The sequence below is a fragment of the Giraffa tippelskirchi genome, chromosome 1 (genome assembly GCF_054371585.1).
Source record: "Giraffa tippelskirchi isolate mGirTip1 chromosome 1, T2T-mGirTip1v1.2.pri, whole genome shotgun sequence".
Taxonomy (NCBI): Eukaryota; Metazoa; Chordata; class Mammalia; order Artiodactyla; family Giraffidae; genus Giraffa; species Giraffa tippelskirchi.
Window position 1 is genome coordinate 164,840,898 of NC_137275.1, and position 20,533 is coordinate 164,861,430.

General features: G+C 43.1%; 2 protein-coding genes across 8 annotated transcripts in view; both read left to right on the forward strand.

Moving 5' to 3' along the window:
- The window catches only part of CFAP95 (cilia and flagella associated protein 95), a 243,907-nt gene extending 242,315 nt beyond the window's left edge, over window positions 1–1,592 (forward strand). For 3 of the 4 annotated variants that reach the window (XM_081504761.1, XM_081504570.1, XM_081504507.1), the window contains one exon: window positions 1,127–1,592. Coding sequence is in view for 1 of the 4 variants with exons in the window: in XM_081504507.1 (XP_081360633.1) it covers window positions 1,127–1,369 (243 nt within the window). In the remaining 3 variants the exon portion in view is untranslated. The remainder of the gene's footprint in view (window positions 1–1,126) is intronic. The other variant, XM_081504795.1, reaches the window with a different exon arrangement.
- The window catches only part of MAMDC2 (MAM domain containing 2), a 161,945-nt gene continuing 142,538 nt past the window's right edge, over window positions 1,127–20,533 (forward strand). For 2 of the 4 annotated variants that reach the window (XR_014057814.1, XM_081504376.1), the window contains exons 1-2: window positions 1,127–2,899; window positions 3,235–3,348. Coding sequence is in view for 1 of the 4 variants with exons in the window: in XM_081504376.1 (XP_081360502.1) it covers window positions 2,866–2,899; window positions 3,235–3,348 (148 nt within the window). In the remaining 3 variants the exon portion in view is untranslated. Of the gene's footprint in view, window positions 2,900–3,161; window positions 3,349–20,533 lie in introns of those variants that run through there. The other 2 variants (XM_081504392.1, XM_081504383.1) reach the window with 2 other exon arrangements.

The following is a 20,533-nucleotide window of genomic DNA, read 5'->3' on the forward strand; positions in this document are numbered from 1 at the left end:
AGTTGAAAATAGTGGTTTGAAGTTTCAACTAGATTCATATCCATCTTTAAATGTTTAAGTAACTTGAGGAAACTGATATTTATCACCATTTGTGAGCAAGAAATAAAAGAAGAAGGACAAAGGAGACAGGTTATTGTACAGATTGAGAAGGTGAGAAGATCGGCTTTTGGAATAAATCTATCTGAGTTTGAGTATTGTCTCTACCACTCGCTGTCACAGAACTCTGCACCTCAGTTTCCTCATCTATTAATGGTGATAATAATGATGCATACCCCCATAGAGTTTTTGAGAAAATTAGATAAGATTATCTATCTAAATGGAGAAGGCAATGGCACCCCACTCCAGTCCTCTCGCCTGGAAAATCCCATGGACGGAGGAGCCTGGTAGGCTGCAGTCCACGGGGTCGCGAAGAGTCGGACACAACTGAACGGCTTCACTTTCACTTTTCACTTTCCTGCATTGGAGAAGGAAATGGCAACCCACTCCAGTGTTCTTGCCTGGAGAATCCCAGGGACGGAGGAGCCTGGTGGGCTGCCGTCCATGGGGTCTCACAGAGTCGGACACGACTGAAGCGACTTAGCAGCAGCAGCAGCATCTATCTAAAATGTTTATGCTAGTAAGCATGATAACTATAATTTATTATTATTAGGTACTTCCTGACATAAAGCATATAAATACACACACGAAGCAAATTTTAGATCATTTATGTCACTGCCTACAGAAAACTCAAAACAAACAAACAAAAAACTTTTCTAAACATATTTTAAAAGGGTTTTTCTTATTAGAAAGCTTTTAAGTTTTCTTCTCCTGGTGACGTCTGAGTCAAGACTTTGAGGCTGTGCAGGTGTGAGTCATGTGGCTCTCCCAGGAAGAGCATTTCAAACAGAGCGAATAGCCAGTGTGAAATTCTGAGAGGACAGCTAGACTGTGTTTAAGGACCAGCCAGGAGATCCATGTGGCTGGAAGGGACTAAGCATGGCAGATAAAGTTAGAGATATAAAGGCATGGGGACAGGTTCTGTAGACCTGGTAGGCCATTGTGAAGAGTTTGGGGTTTGCTAAGTAATTGATTCAGTTGTTAGGAATCTGGGGCCAAGGAGTGACATGGCCCAATTTCTGTATTAAAGGGATGCCCTGACAACTGTGTTAAGAATGGAGTGGAGGTGTGCAAGGTGGGAGAAGCAAGAAGACCACCTTTCAGAAGCTACTGTAGCATCCCTGGCAAACAGCAATGGCAGCTTCAGTCACCATGGGAATGGAGAATGGTCAGTACCTACCACGTTTTGAATCTTGAACTGACAGAATTTGGTAATGTCCTGAGAAGAAGAGAAGAGTCAAGGGTAACTCATATATTTTTTCTGAGCAACTGAAGGAGAAAGGTTCCTTTAACTGAGATGAGGAAGATGCAGGGGAGTTAGTGGGCCATCTGGACTAGAAATGACTGTTGGAGAGATATAGGACTATAGGTGGTGTTTCAAACTATGAGACTGGATGAAATCACTGAGGAAGTGAGGAGAGAGGGCAACAGGAGTTGAAATGACAGAACTTGGAGGCAACCTAATATCCAAGGGGTCAGAGAGAGAAAGAAAGAAATAGCAAGAAGACTGAAGAACAAGGAGAGTCTGGAAACCAAGTGAAGGCATGTGAACAGGGCTCTGATGGTTAAACAAGAATTTGTTAGGCCAGTGGTCTTCAAAGTGTGGTCCCAGACTAGCAGTGTCAACACATAGAAACTTGTGAGGAATGTGCAGAATTTTGCACCCTAACCTTGATCTATTGAATCAGAAACTCTGATGCTGGGTTTCTGATATACCTTAAAATTTAAGAACCATTGCCCTAGCCATACAGTTGCCTGCCCAATATTATAAAGAGCATTAAGAAGACTCTCACCCCACCATCACCACTTCTTTACTGGAAGAAAATATTTTTAAAGACCCACTTAGTGCTTAAGGGAAATGTGTAGCCAGTGGGTATTAGGGAGGGAGTAACCCCCTCCCTAACATCACTACTCCCATCTCTCAGGTCCCAATTTAGAAACTTTCTACTAATTTATCATGGCTCTTTGGAGAGGAGGAATGCCCCCATTTTAGGGACCGAGGCAATGCTGAGCACCAGGCATGCCAGACATTCCACGGCTAAATAAAAGTGTGTGTATGGGGGGTGGGTATTCCCAGGTTAGCATTAATGGGCCATAAATGCTGAACTCTTAGATAGATCTAAACCTTATTCCACTCAACACAACACTTTACAAATTTTCCTCTAGGTTTTCCTAAGAGAATTCCACCCTTTTCCATCCTGAGGAAAAAAGGTTAAAATTAGGGCCAGCCCTGCAGGACTGGCATTCCAGATAGAGAGAGGCTGTACCCAGAAATAAGCTGGTTCCCACTGCGGATGGGAGGGGCGGGGCGTCTCCAGCCCTACCTCATCCCGAGGGGCTCCTGGGGCGCCTGCCCTCTCCAGTGGCTGACAGCGGTCTGGTCCCAAGCTTAAAGAATCCGAACCGTGTCACTGCCTCTCGACCTCTCCTCTCCCAGCCAGTCCTGGCTGGCTTTTCAAAAGTGTGCAGTTGTCTCCTCCCCGCCCAGCCCCATCCACGCGCAGGACCAGCTGTGCGGCCGGCTTCACTTGGGACGCGAGCTGCCTCGCGGCTGCAGCTCAGCGAGCGCCGCTCCCACTTCAGGCACCTTCAGCTCTCCACTCGGCTCTCGAGCCGTGTTGCCAATTTTGGCAGCTTCAAGCGCGCTTTGCCTCTGATTTCTCCCTTCCCCGGTTAGAGGTGCCCCTGCTTCCCACGCTCCTTCCACCCGGAGCAGCCCGTCCCGGCGGGCTGGCGGCTTGCTGCTCTGTCCAGTCCTCCTCCCCGACCATGCTGTTCAGGAGCGTCCTCCTGGCAGTGCAAGGTAAGGCCTGGAACCGGGGGCTATCCCCGCGGGGCGCTCTCGTAACCCTCTCCCAATCCCGCAGCCTGCGGTTCAGCTTGCGGTCCTGGGCTGGGCCATCTAAGGGTGCCTACGGATACTGTCCCAGCAGCGGTTAACTTCCCTCCCCAGCCCAGTGGCTGCGCACAGGTCCTGCAGTGGAAGCTCCCCGGGCGGGGGCGGCAGTAGCGCATCCCTCTCCCGCCCCATCTCGCAAGCCTTCCTCCACTTTCACCAGGTAGTTCCCTGGGGTGCCCTGAATTGCTGCCAACGCTCCCGAGATCCAGCCCGAATTGAAACCCGCTTTGTGCCCACAGCCCTGCAGCTTGCGGGTGCCCTAGACCTGCCCGCGGGGTCCTGCGCCTTCGAGGAGAGCACCTGCGGCTTTGACTCGGTGTCCGAGTTCCTGCCGTGGATTTTAAATGAGGAAGGTAAGGGGCTTTGTGCACAGGGACCCAATGTGAACTTTCCTTTTTGCTGGGTGGCTCTTTTGCATGAAAGTGAAAGTTGCTCAGTCGTGTCCGACTCTTTGTGACCCCATGAACTATATAGTCCATGGGATTCTCTAGATCAGAATACTGGAGTGGGTAGCCCTTCCCTTCTCCAGGGGATCTTCCCAACCCAGGTGATCGAACCCAAGTCTCCCGAGTTGCAGGCGGATTCTTTACCAGCTGAGCCACAAGGGAAGCCCTTATGCATGGGTAATGTTATTATCTTGGAGTTACATACTCTCGGGAGAAAAAATGTGTCATGGATCATCTTTCCAGTTCTCAGCTGTGCTGCATGAATGGCCAATGAAGAGATGGAAGTTGGGTGGGGCGTCCTTTGTTTACCTGGCCCTTGGCGAGAAGCGCTGAGATTTCGCCCCTAATGAAAGGGAGAAAGAGGACACAGCTGATGCTTGTCTCTCACCAGCTATGTGCCCTCTGCAGGTCAACAGGCTCTCTCGTCCTCAGTAGACACCTTTGTGAGCTGGGCGAGTTGGGTGATAAGTTTTCCTCTCATCCTGCAGAAACGGTGGTGCGGTTCCTCTGTGATGGGACCTCAGTGTGAACCTCACATTTGTGTTGTGCTTGACAGCGTTTTGTTGCATGACATCATCCTCATATTATTGTTGATTTATAATTCAGCACTTGGCAAAAGACGAAACCAAGTCTATGGCTGTGTGCCTGAGGTCACTCAGCTGGCTTGCATTGGTCCTTGCCTCACTGCTCATACTGTTTGAGTTCTTTTTTTTTGGATCTGAGTTTCTTTTTTTTAAAATTAGTTTATTTTCTATTTTTTAACTTTACAATATTGTGTTTGTTTTGCCATACATTGATATGAATCCACACTGTTTGAGTTCTAGTGACAAAGTTTAAATTTGAGATCTTAAATATAATACAGTTTTTTGTCCTTTATTTATTTAGTAAATAGATACATATGTAGTTTTCTATTTCTTTCCCTTCTTTTGCTTGTGCCGCCCCATTCAGAAGCCTAATGTCCCAGGTCACCGGGACTGGAAAATAGCCTCCTTTAAAAACCACCGCAGCATAAAAGAGATCCGTTAATCTCCTTCCGCTCTCAGTTGTCTTCAGGCCCCCAGATTATCTAACCTCCCTGGAGAAGGCGGGGCCCAGAACCCCGCTCAGGATGTATGAACTGTCATCACAGCTTTTCTGCCCCAGGCTTCTCCTTGGGGCTTTGCATATATTAGCTTCTCTGATGTTGGCAGGGAGGTGATGTTAACCCCAGTTTCCGGAGGAGGGAATCTCTGTCTTAGAATATTCAGAGGACTGGCCCGCGTACCAAGGTAATTAGTCAGTGGCCAACTGACTAGATCAGGGAAAACACAGGAGGAAACTACCCAGTAGTAAACTTTATTTATTACCAACGCTTGGTAAGTCTTTAGTACCGAGTACTTAAGGATAGCTGGAAAAAATCAATTCCTGATTTATTATTTGAGGAATTCCTACCTTGCTGATTGCCTTAGGGAAATCTCTTTCATCTCATCACCCTACCCCTTTCCCTGTTCTGATTGTGTGTGAAGCATATTGAGCAATGGCCTGACTTGGGCCACACAACAGGTTTTGAAGAGCATTATTCTCTAGCTCAGTGCTTTAGCTGCATCAGAATTATCTGGGGTGGGGGTGGGGAATGGTATTAAAACACAGATTGCTGGCCCCTGACTCTGAGTTTCAGAGTCTGTGGGTCTGGAAGGGTGTTGAGAATTTGCATACCTAGTAAGTACTCAGGTGATGTTGCTGGTCAGGAGATCACACTTTGAGAACCACTGACCTTACACACTCCCCTACCTCTACTGGTGGCTCTGCGCAGGGCTAGGACCAGGGTGAAAGAGCCACTTGCATGACCCTGAGAGTGAAAACCTCCTTCAATCTTGTGCCCTAGACACCTCTTTTGCCTCACCCTAGTCTGGCGCTGAGAAAAGGAAATCAGCATCACCCCTTAATCCAGGAGCCCTAGTCCTGTGCCCCCATTGCCAGGCCTCTGTCAGGATGGTGGCCCCCTGGCAGCCTGCTCCTGGGTCAGTGGGCAGGCCACATCCCGCCACACTTGACTGCTGTCCAGACCCACAGGAAGTGCTCTCTGCTGAGTTGGCACCTCTGCACCAGTGGCAGTTAAACAGTGCCCCTCCAGGAAAACAGGAAGATGCTTATAGGGAAAGGTGATTGCCGTTTACAGCATATAATGAAGGCACTGTTGCTTTCCTCTTTGCTTTCTTTCTAACTTCTAATAGTCACTGCTTTCTGGCTCAAGGCTGGGACTCCTGGCTTGGCTGGGGGAAGGTAATTCAGTTGCCTCTGAGCATTCCCAGGGGCGCAGGCCCATTAGGCTTCTGTCCTTATAGATTGTGTTTTTCAGTGGCCAGAACTTGGACATAGCAGTCCACTCCAGAGGTGCAGTGAGGTAGGTGTGTGCCAGCTGCTGTGGTTGCCTCCTGAGAAGCCATCACTAAGAATTTCTGTTATAAATCCATTGCTAGGTTGGCAAATTAAAGATAATGAAATTGTCCCAAGCTGAAATTTGGCAAGCTGTTCACCAGCCTTTCTGCAAATTTACTTCATCTGGCTGCAAAAACCCTTTGAAACTAGTTCCATCCACCTCTGTGTGTTGCATGGTAGCATAGAAAGCTGTAAGTTTCAGTGACTTTTGCCCACAAGAATTTGGAATGCAAATAGCACTTTCTTTGAGGTCCTTGGTCAGTAGGTTAATTTATGGTGGAGCACTCAATGCTAAAGCCCAGTGAAGAGGGTTAAGTGGAGAAACAAATCTACCAATTAGAATTTCATTCCCTGATAGCGCAGTTGGTAAAGAATCTGCCTACAATACAGGAGACCTGGGTTCGATTCCTGGGTCGGGAAGATCCCCTGGAGAAGGGAATGGCAACCCACTCCAGTATTCTTGCCTGGGGAATCCCACAGACAGAGAAGCCTAGTGAGCTACAGTCCATGGGGTTGCAAAGAGTCAGACACAACTGAGCGACTAACACCTTTGCCTTTTTAGGACAGGAGATTCACATCAGGAGTTGTCTCAAAATATCTCCCAGCTGCCCAAAATCGTATGTGAGATCCACCCCTTTGATTTATTTAGTGTGTTAGATCTCTAAGCCTTTCCAGTTACAATTCCCATGTCCCTAGCTCATGACTATTTTGAAATATGCTTGATCTCCACTCACAGAATGGATGAGTTTTGACAAGGCAATGCATTGACTTGATGGCGCTCCACCATGGAGGGCGCCCCCGGGGAACAGAGGATGGCACCACAGTAGCTGAGCATGTACTGGAGCCTAATCTCATCTACTTTCCAATTTTGGCAATGTGGCCTTGTTTTCTTGATTTACCTCCATGTTTTTGGTAGAATATTTTCATTTTCTCTCACTTGTCAAGGCAAGTGAGATTGTATCAGAATCAAACCTTGAAATTGCTTCTAAGTTTTAGATTTGAATTAAATCCTGGAAAGAAGAGATCTATTTTATCCTATAAAAATCTTCATTCATTCATTCATCATCTCAAAATATCTTTATTTATTCATCATTCAGAGAATATTGGAACCGCTTTAACAGTCGTCCTCAGCAGAAATCAAGATTGTCGGTTTCACTTGCCCAGTGCCAGCTGTGGGGGCCGAAGCCCTTTGGCTAAGGATTCTTGGAGACTATAAAGTTGGCCTCACATCAGAATAGTCATAATTCAAATTAGTCGTTGGATGGATTTTGGCTTCGTTCTGATTTTTGGACACCTTGGTTTAGTATCTTTAAGCTGGCTCTGTGAGGAAGTCATTGGAGGAACTGCAGGAGGAAGGGAGTAAAATCCAAGTCCAGGTACTACTCCTTTATTAGAAGTTTGGGGCACTAAAGCACCCCAGAGAGGAAGGCAGACGTGGACATATATCAGGTTATGAGGAGGTAAAAAAGGAAATTCAAAACACTTGTTGTAGAGGAGGTGGTTTTTTCCTACAATAGTGGGGGAGGGGGTGGGGGTCAAGGTTTGAGGAAATGCCTAATACAGGAAGAATTTGAATGGTATTTGTACCTCGGAGCAAGTGATAGTATCTGAGGCAGGCTGGCCAGCTAGAAGTTTGCCATAACCAAGGTGGTGAGAGTGGGGTGGTGGGGTGGTGGGGTGGTGGTAGAGTGTGCTGAAATCTCAATGTAAGTACATGCCTGTTTCTCTTCCTGTCACCCTCCTTTCTTCACCAAACCCCTTACTTCTCTCTTAAGGACACTTGCAGTCACTTGGTCAGCTGAGTTTCAGTTCTTTACTCAGTCATGTGCTAGTTATTATTAATAGTGATAAATCCTGCCTGATATTTCTTGAGGCCCAGCTAAAGCCAAAGTCTGGTCAGGATCCCAAAGACCTTCCTGAAGGAGAAGGATCAGTCCTCTCTTTCTGCTGATTATAGCTCTTTTCCTGATGCTGGGGGAATGGCTCAGCATCCCACTCTGACATCACCCTGAGTTCATCTAGGCAATTCCCACCCTCTGGACCTGCTTGAACCTGCATGACCTCTGCTGGTTGGTCTCTTGACACCCTCTCTGCTGAAGCACAGCCCCCACATTGTGAAAAGGCTGGGAACAGCACAAGTCTGGGGTGTTCCCTGTATGCCTCTTGGAGAAACAGTCCACCCCAGGCCACATTCTTCCTGCAGAGCCACAAGGGATTCCTGGGCCCACCCAGGCTACTAATGATATCCAGTCAAACCTGGCTCTTGTGAGCTGTGCCTAAGCATGGCCTTAGTTCTGCCCTGGCTCTGCCCAGCATTCTAGATCCTAGGGCTGGGCCGTAGAGTTCACCCAGTACAACCTCCTCGTTTTATGGAGGAGCACACTGGGGCCCAGAAAGGCTCAGCATTAATCAGGCTCCATATTGATGCTGCTGATGCCTTCTAGGAGGCCCCTGAGCTCTCAACCCCTCAGTTTGGGGGCATGTCCCTAACCCTTGGCTTCCACATCAGTCTGAGTTCCCAGGTAGTCTTACATGGCTCCTCCACTTGGGACTTAACCTACCTGGACTGGTAATCTCTGCCTGCTCCTCCCTGCCATGACTCACTTCTCTGAACATAGGCTCTGTCTAGCCAGCCTTCTTCCTATCAAGGCCAACACCCAGTCTGGGTCTTCTCTACTCAGATTAGAATTGCTGAATGGGACGTTGCTACCCAGTTCCTGGCCTGATCCCTAATAAGATGTCCTGGATTTGGGATGTTTGCCTTCTCATAATCACAGAATTCAGCTATGGTCACAATATATTGGGAGGAAAAAGTAATCTCCTGTCATAGGACTTTCTGCTTTTATTGTCATCTTCAAATCTCTTAGCATGCAAGCAATCCCCATGTTTTATGACTTGCATTTGGGGATATGGTATTCATAAAAAATCCTGGTTCTTAAAATAACAGAACCTTTTTGGTAGGTCATCTCAGTAACAGTCCTAATTCTGTCTAATTAAATAGCATTTGATTTTTAAGAAGCTGATTAAAATGCATTTATGTTAATAGGAGTGGTGGGTATCTTGATGCATAAGATCAGCAGACAGTTGAATGTGTCTTGGGCATTTTGACATGGCATCACCAACTTGATGGATATAAGTTTGAGCAAGCTCTGGGAGCTGGTGATAGACCGGGAAGCCTCACATGCTGCAGTCCATGGGGTCACAAAGAGTTGGACGCAACTGAGCAACTGAACTGAACTGAGCATTTTGGTTGGTCAAACCTGATTTTCACCTCTGCCAATTATCCCACCACTCTTCCTCAATTTCTCTTGTGTGTGTCTTAATCAACTCAGTCATATAAATGTATTCATGCATTCAGATCTAGGCTCTTGGAGTGTTTGATTATATGTTTAATTTTATACATATTTAGACATGTATATGAAATACCTAGAGAAAAAAGGTGGTACTGAACACAGAATGTATTGCTGGTGATAAATGAAGAAGTTATTTAAGAGCAAAGAACTTTCACAGTATATCAGAAGTTTCTATCATATCCATTGTGTGTGTGTGTGTGTTCAGTTGCTTAGTCTTGTCCAACTCTTTGCAACCCCGTGGACTGTAGCCTGCTAGTCTACTTTGTCCAAGGAATTTCCCAGGCAAGAATGCTGGAGTGGGTTGCTATTTCCTACTCCAGGGGATCTTCCGGACCCAGGGATTGAACCTGCATCTCTTGTGTCTCCTGCATTGGCAGGTGGATTCTTTACCACTGAGCCACCTGGGAAGCCCATCATATCCATTAGGCCATACCTAATTAAGTAAAGCATAATGTCATACCTAATATCAACAAAGCACTCCTGACAAAAATAGGAATTTATAGAGAAATTCTTACACCTATGCTAATGGTTCTCAGCTCTAACCGGACATTAAAATCACCTAAATTTTTCTTTAAAAATAGCCATACGCAGGCCCTACCACAAGAGATTCTGATTTACTTGACCATATACAGGTGGCAAGAATACACAGAAGAACTGTACAAAAAAGATCTTCACGACCCAGATAATCACGATGGTGTGATCACTCACCTAGAGCCAGACATCCTGGAATGTGAAGTCAAGTGGGCCTTAGGAAGCATCACTACGAACAAAGCTAGTGGAGGTGATGGAATTCCAGTTGAGCTATTTCAAATCCTCAAAGGTGATGCTGTGAAAGTGCTGCACTTGATACGCCAACAAATTTGGAAAACTCAGCAGTGGCCACAGGACTGGAAAAGGTCAGTTTTCGTTCCAATCCCAAAGAAAGACAATGCCAAAGAATGCTCAAACTACCGCACAATTGCACTCATCTCACATGCTAGTAAAGTAATGCTCAAAATTCTCCAAGCCAGGCTTCAGCAATACGTGAACCGTGAACTTCCAGATGTTCAAGCTGGTTTTAGAAAAGACAGAGGAACCAGAGATCAAATTGCCAATATCCTCTGGATCATCGAAAAAGCAAGAGAGTTCCAGAAAAACATCTATTTCTGCTTTATTGACTATGCCAAAGCCTTTGACTGTGTGAATCACAATAAACTGTGGAAAATTCTGAAAGAGATGGGAATACTAGACCATCTGACCTGTCTCTTGAGAAACCTGTATGCAGGTCAGGAAGCAACAGTTAGAACTGGACATGGAACAACAGACTGGTTCCAAATAGGAAAAGGTGTCCGTCAAGGCTGTATATCGTCACCCTGCTTATTTAACTTATATGCAGAGTACATCATGAGAAACGCTGGGCTGGAAGAAACACAAGCTGGAATCAAGATTGCCAGGAGAAATATCAATAACCTCAGATATGCGGATGACACCACCCTTATGGCAGAAAGTGAAGAAGAACTAAAGAGCCTCTTGATGAAGGTGAAAGAGGAGAGTGAAAAAGTTGGCTTAAAGCTCAACATTCAGAAAACTAAGATCATGGCATCTGGTCCCATCACTTCATAGGAAATAGATGGGGAAACAGTGTCAGACTTTATTTTTTTGGGCTCCAGAATCACTGCTGATGGTGACTGCAGCCATGAAATTAAAAGAAGCTTACTCCTTGGAAGGAAGGTTATGGCCAACCTAGATAGCATATTTAAAAGCAGAGACATTACTTTGCCAACAAAAGTCCATCTAGTCAAGGCTATGGTTTTTCCAGTGGTCATGTATGGATGTGAGAGTTGGACGGTGAAGAAAGCTGAGCGCCGCAGAATTGATGCTTTTGAACTGTGCTGTTGGAGAAGACTCTTGAGAGTCCCTTGGACTGCAAGGAGATCCAATCGATCCGTCCTAAAAGAGATCAATCCTGGGTGTTCATTGGAAGGTCTGATGTTGAAGCTGAAGCTCCAATACTTTGGGCACCTCATGCGAAGTGTTGACTCATTGGAAAAGACCCTAATGCTGGGTAGGATTGGGGGCGGGAGGAGAAGGGTACGACAGAGGATGAGATGGTTGGATGGTATCACCGACTCAATGGACATGGGTTTGGGTGGACTCTGGGAGTTGGTGATAGACAGGGAGGCCTGGCGTGCTGCAATTCATGGGGTCGCAAAGAGTCGGACACGACTGAGCGACTGAACTGAACTGAACTGAATACAGGGCCAGACTTGGCACTGTTAACAAACAGACATTAATAAATGAACAAACTCCCTAGGTGATTCCGATATGTGGCCAGGGTTGAGGACAGTGAGCAGAAGAATGGCCAACTCCTCTTTCCTCTCCCCAGCCAGATGTAGAAAGAAGGAACATGCTGTTACTAAGGATCCTTTAATGGTTACAGATTGCCAATAGAATAAAGTACAAACTGCCTAGCTTGGCATTCAGAGTCCTTTGTAATTTGCCCTCAATTATATTTTTACTCCTCCCTCCCATTAATCCCCAACGTGCTGTTCACTCAATGAACTCTTTACTTTCTTGCCTCCTTGCTCTATTTGTGCTGTTCTCTACATCCCTGTTATCCTGCTTTTTCATTCCCTGGCTCCATCCTGGCCTATTTCAATCTATCTGTGCTTTAATGTATGGCTTTTTTTTTTTGAAACATTCCTTGAGTTTCCCAAGTAAATAAACTTCTCCCTTTCCTCTTTGTTTCCCCTTCCCATGGCTCTCTTCACTTTCCACCTTGTGAATCTTCTCAGTGTCTCCTTATTGGAGTCCCCACCTCTTCACCTCATCTGAGTTACACATTGAGAACAGGGGTCACATACTTCCCATAGCAGCTGACAGTGTGTGGTATCAACAAACATTTTGAATTTAATCAATCTCTAAAGCCCTTATTGAGATCAATTAAAAAAAAAAAGCTCTTGACATTTTCCCCTGTATAGAAAGAGGTTGTGTTTAATAATTCTTCCTACCATAAGACTTCAAAGACTTTGGCGTCTTCTGTTACAATTTCCAAATATAACAGTGAAGCGGTATTTCAGTTTGCCTCACCAATACATGATCTGTTTCATCCCTGACATGCCAATGGACAAATAGCCCTTGGATTATTTACCCTTCAGGACTGCCTTAGTTCTTTGATCCTCTGCCATCACAAACAATCACAGTGCAACCTTGAGACTGACACTGATTGGTCTAAAAAGTATTTTTGGCAAAAGATGATCAAACTTTGAACTAGCTATTGAGAGCTGTTGTTTCTAAGGAACTCAAGTGCGAGACATTAATAGTACCCAACCTGATGGGTAAAAGCAGACAGGGATATTTGTCTGCTCCTTGAAGAAAGGAATCTTCCATACTGATGTGACTTATGGAGAAATTCAGTGACATGTGCAAGGATATTTGGTTTTTCTACCTTGTGAGATATTTATCTGTGTTTTTAGGGAGGGTTCTGAGTTTATGAATAAAACAAGTGGTATCATGCCATAATTTCATAGTATCATGAATGAATCATATGTTTTACAGACAATACTTCTAAAGAATATTCATTCTGTCAACACACATTTGCGTACCCACTATCCATCAGGCACTACATTGGTTGTTGGAGTACAGACAGTATATGGAATACATTCACAGTCATGGTCCCTGACATTTGTGGTCACCGTAGACCAACAGGAGCAAACACAAATCTGTAATTATGGTAGAGAGCAAAAGAAATTGTATACTAGCCCAGGATCTTCATTGCAAACAGCATAAGTAGACTGTTTAAATTAAGCACAAAAGAAGTTTATTGGAAGGGTATCAGTTAGCTCTTAGAATCAGCAGGAAGTCTAGATATCTGAGTTACATTTGGGCAAGAGTAAAGAGATATAATGTGTTGGCGAGATCCTACTGAAGGAACCATTTGTGTGACTTTGCCATGATTGTTTACTACTGCACCTCTGGACCTGCCTGTTCATTATACTGTAGACAAGAAGCGGTGTGATGCAACCTGCTCTCCAATTCAGTAGCTGAGAAAAGGGTTGATTTGAGAAAGACAAGATGATAATGGGAAGGCTAGATAGGGAACTATGCAGTGGTCCAGCTAAGAGATGACGAGGGCTTGAAATAGGACAGAGGGAGTAGGGGTAAAAGGGAAAGTAAATAAAGCATCAGAACAGGGACTAATCTGGCAGGACTTGCTTATTGATTGGGTAGGAGTAATGAGTCAGACGGAGAGTGACTCCCAGATTTCTAGTTTGGACAGACATGTGTTTGAGGGTGTCAACAGTTGAAGAATTTCAAAAGGAAAATTGCATTAGAGTAGAAGGTGTATTCAATTCTGAGTTACTGGGAAACATCCAGGTGGAGGTGTTGAACAGTACTTTGATACAAGAAGCTGAAAGTCAGGTACAGTCTGGGTAGGACTAGTCTCACCATGGCTATAGGAATCTTCAGTATAAATATGGTGGTTGAAACCTTGAGTATAGACAAGATCCCCCACAGAGAATGTAGAAAGTGAAGACAGCAGGAAGCTGAAGATGGAGCCTTAAATTCATGTTTAAGGATCAGACATAGGAAGGAGATGGTGGAATAAAGGAAACAGAAGGAACTCTAGACATAGAGGAGGAGAATTAAGAAAGTGCAGGGCCACAGAAGCCAAAGGACTTTGTAATGTCAAAAGGAGGAGGTAATCAACAGGGCCCAGGGAAGCAGAGAGGTGGGCACACTATGACTTGTCTGTTGAAAATGACAGTTAGGTGCTCGCATGGGTGCAGTGTCAGTAAAGTGCTCAGGACAGACCCTACATGCCCTGGTGGAAGAATGAAGGGAGAATGTTGACAGTGGAGTTCTCAGCAAAGAAGTTCAATGTTCCCTCTTTCTCAGAACAAGGTTTAACCACATCTCCGAAGAAACTTGTGATGAAAGAGTTTTTGTTTTTCTTTTCCTTGTTTCTTAGGAAGACTTGTGCTTGTTGGTAGAGTGAGAGGAAAGGATTAATCAAGAAAGAAGTTTCAGGAGAGAGCAGGACTTCCTCACTAGCCCTACACTAGACCCAGTTTCCACCTTGACAATTTGGAAACCTCAAGAATATTTCTTTTTTTAAAAGAATATTTATTTATTTATTTTTGGCTGCATCAGGTCTTCATTTTAGCATGCAGGATCTTTCATTGCGGTACGTGGGTTTCTCTCACGTGTCACACAGTCTTAATTGCCCTGCAGTATATGGGATCTTAGTTCCCTGACCGGGGATCAAAGCAAGGTGGATTCTTAACCACTGGACCACCAGGCAAGTCCTGAGAACATATAGATTTCTTCAACTGGCATAACCCAAGAACCCTCTACTGAGTGGTTTGATAACATTTGTATCAACTTCAAAATTTTATTCCTACTGTAAATGTAGAGGATCTAGGAGATTGGGCTGAATCTGTGGTAGTTAGGATGCATCCTGGAACTTATTTATTAAAAAGCAAAACCAAACCTTTAGAAGTTACAGAATGTTTGGGTATTAGGAAACTTTAACAGCATAGTATATTGTATTTCTGTATTAGGATTGGTTCCCGATGAGAAGTGTGAAGTGATACCTATTGAAATGGTTACATGATAGCTTCCTATGCAGCCACGGTTTGTGACCCTTAGGTGGCATATCATGGTGCCTGCCTAGTACATTTATTGTCATTGTCTGTAACCATCATAACAACCAACCATCCTGGAGGTGGTTATTATCAACATTTTACAGATGTGGAAGTAGGAGACACAGAGAGATGGAGGTAACATGCCCAGAGCAATACAGAGAGTCAGGATGTGGACCCAAGCACATCTAACTCAAAAGACTTGAGCCTCACTGGACCCTGCGCAACTTCCCATCAGAATAGGATGATACCTTCATACTTCCAGAGGTCACCACAGTGGAAGACAGACCTGAAAGATTCATGCTTCTCTAGAGATAGTGGGAAACCTCTGCAAAATGCTCATGGTGTCCCAGCATTCCCACTTCTGCCCTGGGTTTCAGGCCCCAGCTACAGCCAGTGTGCCTGCTATATGGTAGTAAGCCTTTGGAATCAAGCCAAGAAGGGAAATATACTTTTACTTATTTTTTCCATAATAGATTAAAGTTTAATTTTGGAACCATTTGAAGGATTCTCTTCTCGGTCCTCAGCATAATCTTGGCAGAGAACTTCAGGGAAAATTTACGGCTTGACCTAAAATACTTTGGCAGTCTTAAGGAATACTCCTCAACTTCAATTCATCCATTCCTACTGTGAACAAATTAAAAGAGTACACAGATAAATGTATTTTTGCAAGCCAGTTGCCCTACTACATGAGCACTTTGGTACTTATTCCATTACTCTTAACAGAGTGGCAATATTGCTATCCAGCAACATTATACAATATTGTGATATATAACTTAGCTCTACGCTCAGAAAAATTTCCATTCCTTATTTGAAAAACTTTTGCCTCCCTGCCAAAGAGAGCTGAAGTGTTATTTGGGGCCATGCTTGTAATGAAGATGACTTTAATATGCTTTAACTTCACCGAGAAGCTGCATTCTTGGCTTACCAATGTTTTATGACTAAAACCATATTGTCTGATACCATAACTTAATGTTTTCTTTTTTAAGCTTCTGCAGATTTCTTCTAATTTTGACTTTATGAAAAAAATGGGTAATAGGCTGGAGTGTGTTTAAATTGTTTTATGACTTTGCATTAGCCTGTTTTAAAATGTAAGCTTTATGGAAAGCCTTTGGTTTTCCACTATAAATCCTGAAAATTGGGAATAAGCATATGAAAATCTTTTTCCTTTTCCACCAATTCTGTTGCAGAAAATGTGAGTTATGCATTGGTACCTTTTTTTTAAAAAAGAAAACACTGAAGAGTAGAACCTTTTGAACTCACATTTAAAAAGCTCTGCTATGTCACAGGTTACATGTTATCTTTGAAGATTTTCATCTTCGTTGTCAACACGAAATAGTCAATAACCTATCTACATGTGGTTCTTTACTGAATCAGTTCAGTTCAGCCGCTCAGTCATGTCCAACTCTTTGCGACCCCATGGACTGCAGTACGCCAGGCTTCCTGTCCATCACCAACTCCTAGAGCTTACTCAAACTCATGTCCATCGAGTCGGTGATGCCATCCAACCATCTCATCCTCTGTTGTCCCCTTCTCCTCCCACCCTTAATCTTCCCCAGCATCAGGATCTTTTCAAATGAGTCAGCTCTGAATATTGTATAATAAAAGAGAAATTATATTGAAGATAACATACCTGAAGATGCATAGTATTGTCATGAGTTTTAATTTGTTTTTTTCCCCAGTGTCATTGAGGTGTAGTTGACATACAGTACTGTATCAGTTTAAGGTGTATAGCATAATGATTTGACTTACATATGTATCATGAAATGATTACCGCAGTAAGGTTAGTAAACACTCATCATCTCATATGGAATCAAAATAACAGGTAAAGAAAAAAAAATTTTTTTCCTTGTGATGTAAACGCTTAGGATCTACTGTTTTAACTCTCCTGTGTAACACAGCAACAGCACTAATTATACCTATGCCGTGCATTACATTCCTAGTACTTTATCTTGTAACTGGAAGTTTGTACCTTTTGACCATGTGCATTTATTCACCAAGTCATGTCCAACTCTTTGGGACCCCATGGACTGCAGTATGCCAGGCCTCCCTGTCCCTCACCATCTCCTAGAATTTTCCCAAGTTCATGTCCATTGAATTGGTGATGCCATCCAACCATCTCATCCTCTGTCACCCCTTCTCCTTTTTCCTTCAATCATTCCCAACATCAGGGTCTTTTCCAGTGAGTCAGCTGTTTGCATCAGGTGGCCAAAGTATTGGAGCTTCAGTTTCAGCATCAGTCCTTCCAGTGAATATTCAGGGTTGATTTCCTTTGAAAGTGAAAGTGAAAGTCACCCTTTAGGATTGACTGTTTGATCTCTTTGCTATCCAAGGGACACTCAAGAGTCTTCTCCAGAACCGCAGTTCAAAAGCATCAATTCTTTGGCACTCTGGCTTCTTTATGGTCCTACTGTCACGTTTGTACATGACCAATGAAAAGGCCATAACCTTTGGTGGCAAAGTGATGACTTTGCTTTTTAATACACTGTCTAGGTTTAACTACCTTCACTCAATTCCCCCTCCCTCCCCAACCCCACCTCTGGTGACTGCAAATCTAGTCTCCTTTTCTATGAGTTTGTTTGTTTTTTGAAGTATAATCGACCTAAAACACTATGTGATTTCCTGTTGCACAGCATAGTGATTTGATATTTTTTTTATTACAAAATGATCAGCACAGTAATTCTAGTTACCATCTGCCACTGAGCATACATATTACAGTATTATTTACTGTATTCCCTACAGTGTACTTCCCAGGTGGTGCTGGTGGTAAAGAACCTGCCTACCAATGCAGGAGATGTAAGAGACACAGGTTTTTATCCCTGGATTGGGAAGATCCCCTGGAGAAGGGATAGGTAACCCACTCCAGTATTGCCTGGAGAATCCCATCCCATGGACAGAGGAGCCTGGGGGGCTACAGTCCTTAGGGTTGCAAAGAGTCAGACGTGACTGAAGTGACTTAACCTGCACTCTACACTGTGCATTTCATCCCCATGACTTATTTGTTTTATAACTGGAAGTTGTACCTCTTAATCTCCCTCACCTATTTCACTCATTATCCCACCTCTCTCCCCACTGGCAACCACTTGTTAGTTCTGGGTATCTATAAATCTGTTTCTGTTTTGTTAGTTTTATTCATTTTTTTTTAGATTCCACATATAGGTGAAATCATATGATATTTTTCTGTTTTATTTCACTTAGCATAATATCCTCTGGGTCCATCCATGTTGTCACATATAGCATTATTTTATTATTTTTTATGACCGAGTAGTAGTCCATTCTGTATACGCCACATCTCCTTTATCCATTCATCTATTGATGGACACTTAGATTGCTTCCATATCTTGGCTACTAGGCATGCATGTTTCATTTTTAATCTTGCACTTGTGAAATAGGACTTATTTGCTTTCCATACACATAAACTCTAAAGAGTGTTCTGTAAAATGAGACTCTGAAAGCTATAGAGCATAAATCCCAGGTTTTTAAACCACCCCCATTAAAAAAATATATCAATAATTATCAATGATGTCATGTTCAATTTTGATCCAAATGGGCCTCTTGTCTGTTGAGTATGTCATTAAGCAACTTTTGGGAGAGGATGAAGGCAACCTATTTGCTTCATAACAGCTGAAAATGAACAGCTTAATTGCCAAGAAAGTTTCTTGGTCTCTCAGAATATCGCTCATGCCTCTTGCCTTTCCAAAAACTCAGCTACTCACAATAAAAATTGCTGGCAGATGAAAAGGGTTTATATTTTTAATTAACTTCATTCATTTGTCATTTTGGCAAGCAGGAAGTCATTCACAAGTTTGCGACAATATTCTGTCATAAAATTAGTTTGGACACATTAATGGGTGATCTCTTGCTGAGCATAATATTAGCCTAGTAGTCTAAGATTTCTTAGAAAATTAATGGGTCTTGGAAAAATAGATAACATTCACCCATTCTATCCAAATGTGCAGTGAATCATGGCATGCACAGTGGACACTGAATTTGACACTCAAGTGATGTAAGAACTTTTCCTTAGAAACATTGAACAAAGGAAAGACCCTGGAGAGTAAACAGCAGGGACTCAGAGTTCCAATCTCTTTTAGCCTCGATCACCAGTCACCAGCTGCATTGCTGAATGACTTACCATCAAGATTTCCCTAGCCAGGCGCTGAGGATGATGACTGGTGTATTTTATTTAAATATGGACTCATCAATGATCATTTTTTCATGTTTATACATAGATCTCTTTTCAGAGTTTCTAAAACTCAAAGACCATTTGCAAGCATTTACTGAGCACTGGGTGAATGTGTTGGCATTGAGCCAGAAGACCCAGTAGATGAATAATGACAACTATTTTATCCAACACTTACTGGGCAGTTCTTATATACTAAGCACTTGACTAGATGCCTTGTATGTATAATCTCACTGAATTCTTACAGTGACCCGATAAGGAGATACTCACTACAGATGAAGAAACTGGGAGTTAGAGTTTTTTGGGTTTGTTTGTTTTTTTTTAACATTCCCAAAGTCACAGAGCAGGTAACTAATGGAGCCTGGATTTTAACCTACATTTCTCTCCAAAGACTAGGAAAAGAATCATTCTGCCAGTTTATTTCCACACTTTCCCTTAACACTGAGCCTCAAAGGATCTATGGGATAGAAATAATAATGATAGTGATAAATAGCTAACTCTTAAATACTCATTTTTATGCTATTCTATGTTGATGTTATTAACTAATTTAATTCTCCAAACAGCTTAATGAGTTGAGTCTTATTGTCATTCTCATTTTAGGGTTAAGGGAAGTGAGGCATCCACAGATAACATACCTGTGGTCACAGAGATCCCAGGTGGCAACACTATATTTTGTAACAGGTCTTCTGGCTCCAATCTGTGTTCTGTGAAGGATATAGCAATCATAATATTCTTTTTTCCCCACTGCACTTTGAGATGAGAAACTTTTCTCCTTAAGTTCTGATGTGAATAACTAAGAGAACCATGTAAGGACATTCTTTCAGATTCTTTCATACACAAGGGCCCTATCACCAAATAAATTCTAATCTGAAGAAATTTTAAATCAGTCCTTTTCTTTAGAAATGGCATGGGACCCTGGGACAACAGAAAAATTCCTGCCTGGTTCCAAGTTCTAAATGAGATTACATTGGGAACTCCTGTGAGAGTCTCATACTCCATGCACCCCCATGGCTGCCCTGCATTCTCTGGACAAATTCCAGTAGAACTTATGTTCCTTGATAATCTTATGGTCTTGTTTTGAAAATATGTCAAGTATCCCCATGCAAAAGAAAAGAAAAGAAATAAAAGTATAATATTTGTCTTCTTGGGTTATGGAACAAGGAACTCAAATCAGTAGGGATATAAGCAGGAGACACCATATAAGCAGAAGGACAATGGAAATCCCTCATCCTTGGAACAAAGGCAACAAATGACCCTCTGATAAAACTTACTTTGTAACTTAGCTAAAGAAATACATGCATCTCAGTCTTGAGGTTTTCTGTTTTTCTCTTCACTCATGACTACATATTTATTTGTTTACTTTTTAATGTCTAATTACTTTTAAAAAATTTTTGTTGAAGTACAGTTGATTTACAATGTTGTGTTAATTTCTTCTGTACAGCAAAGTACTCAGTTATACATATATATGTATAGAAAGATAGAAATACAGATTCTTTTTCATATTCTTTTCCACTATG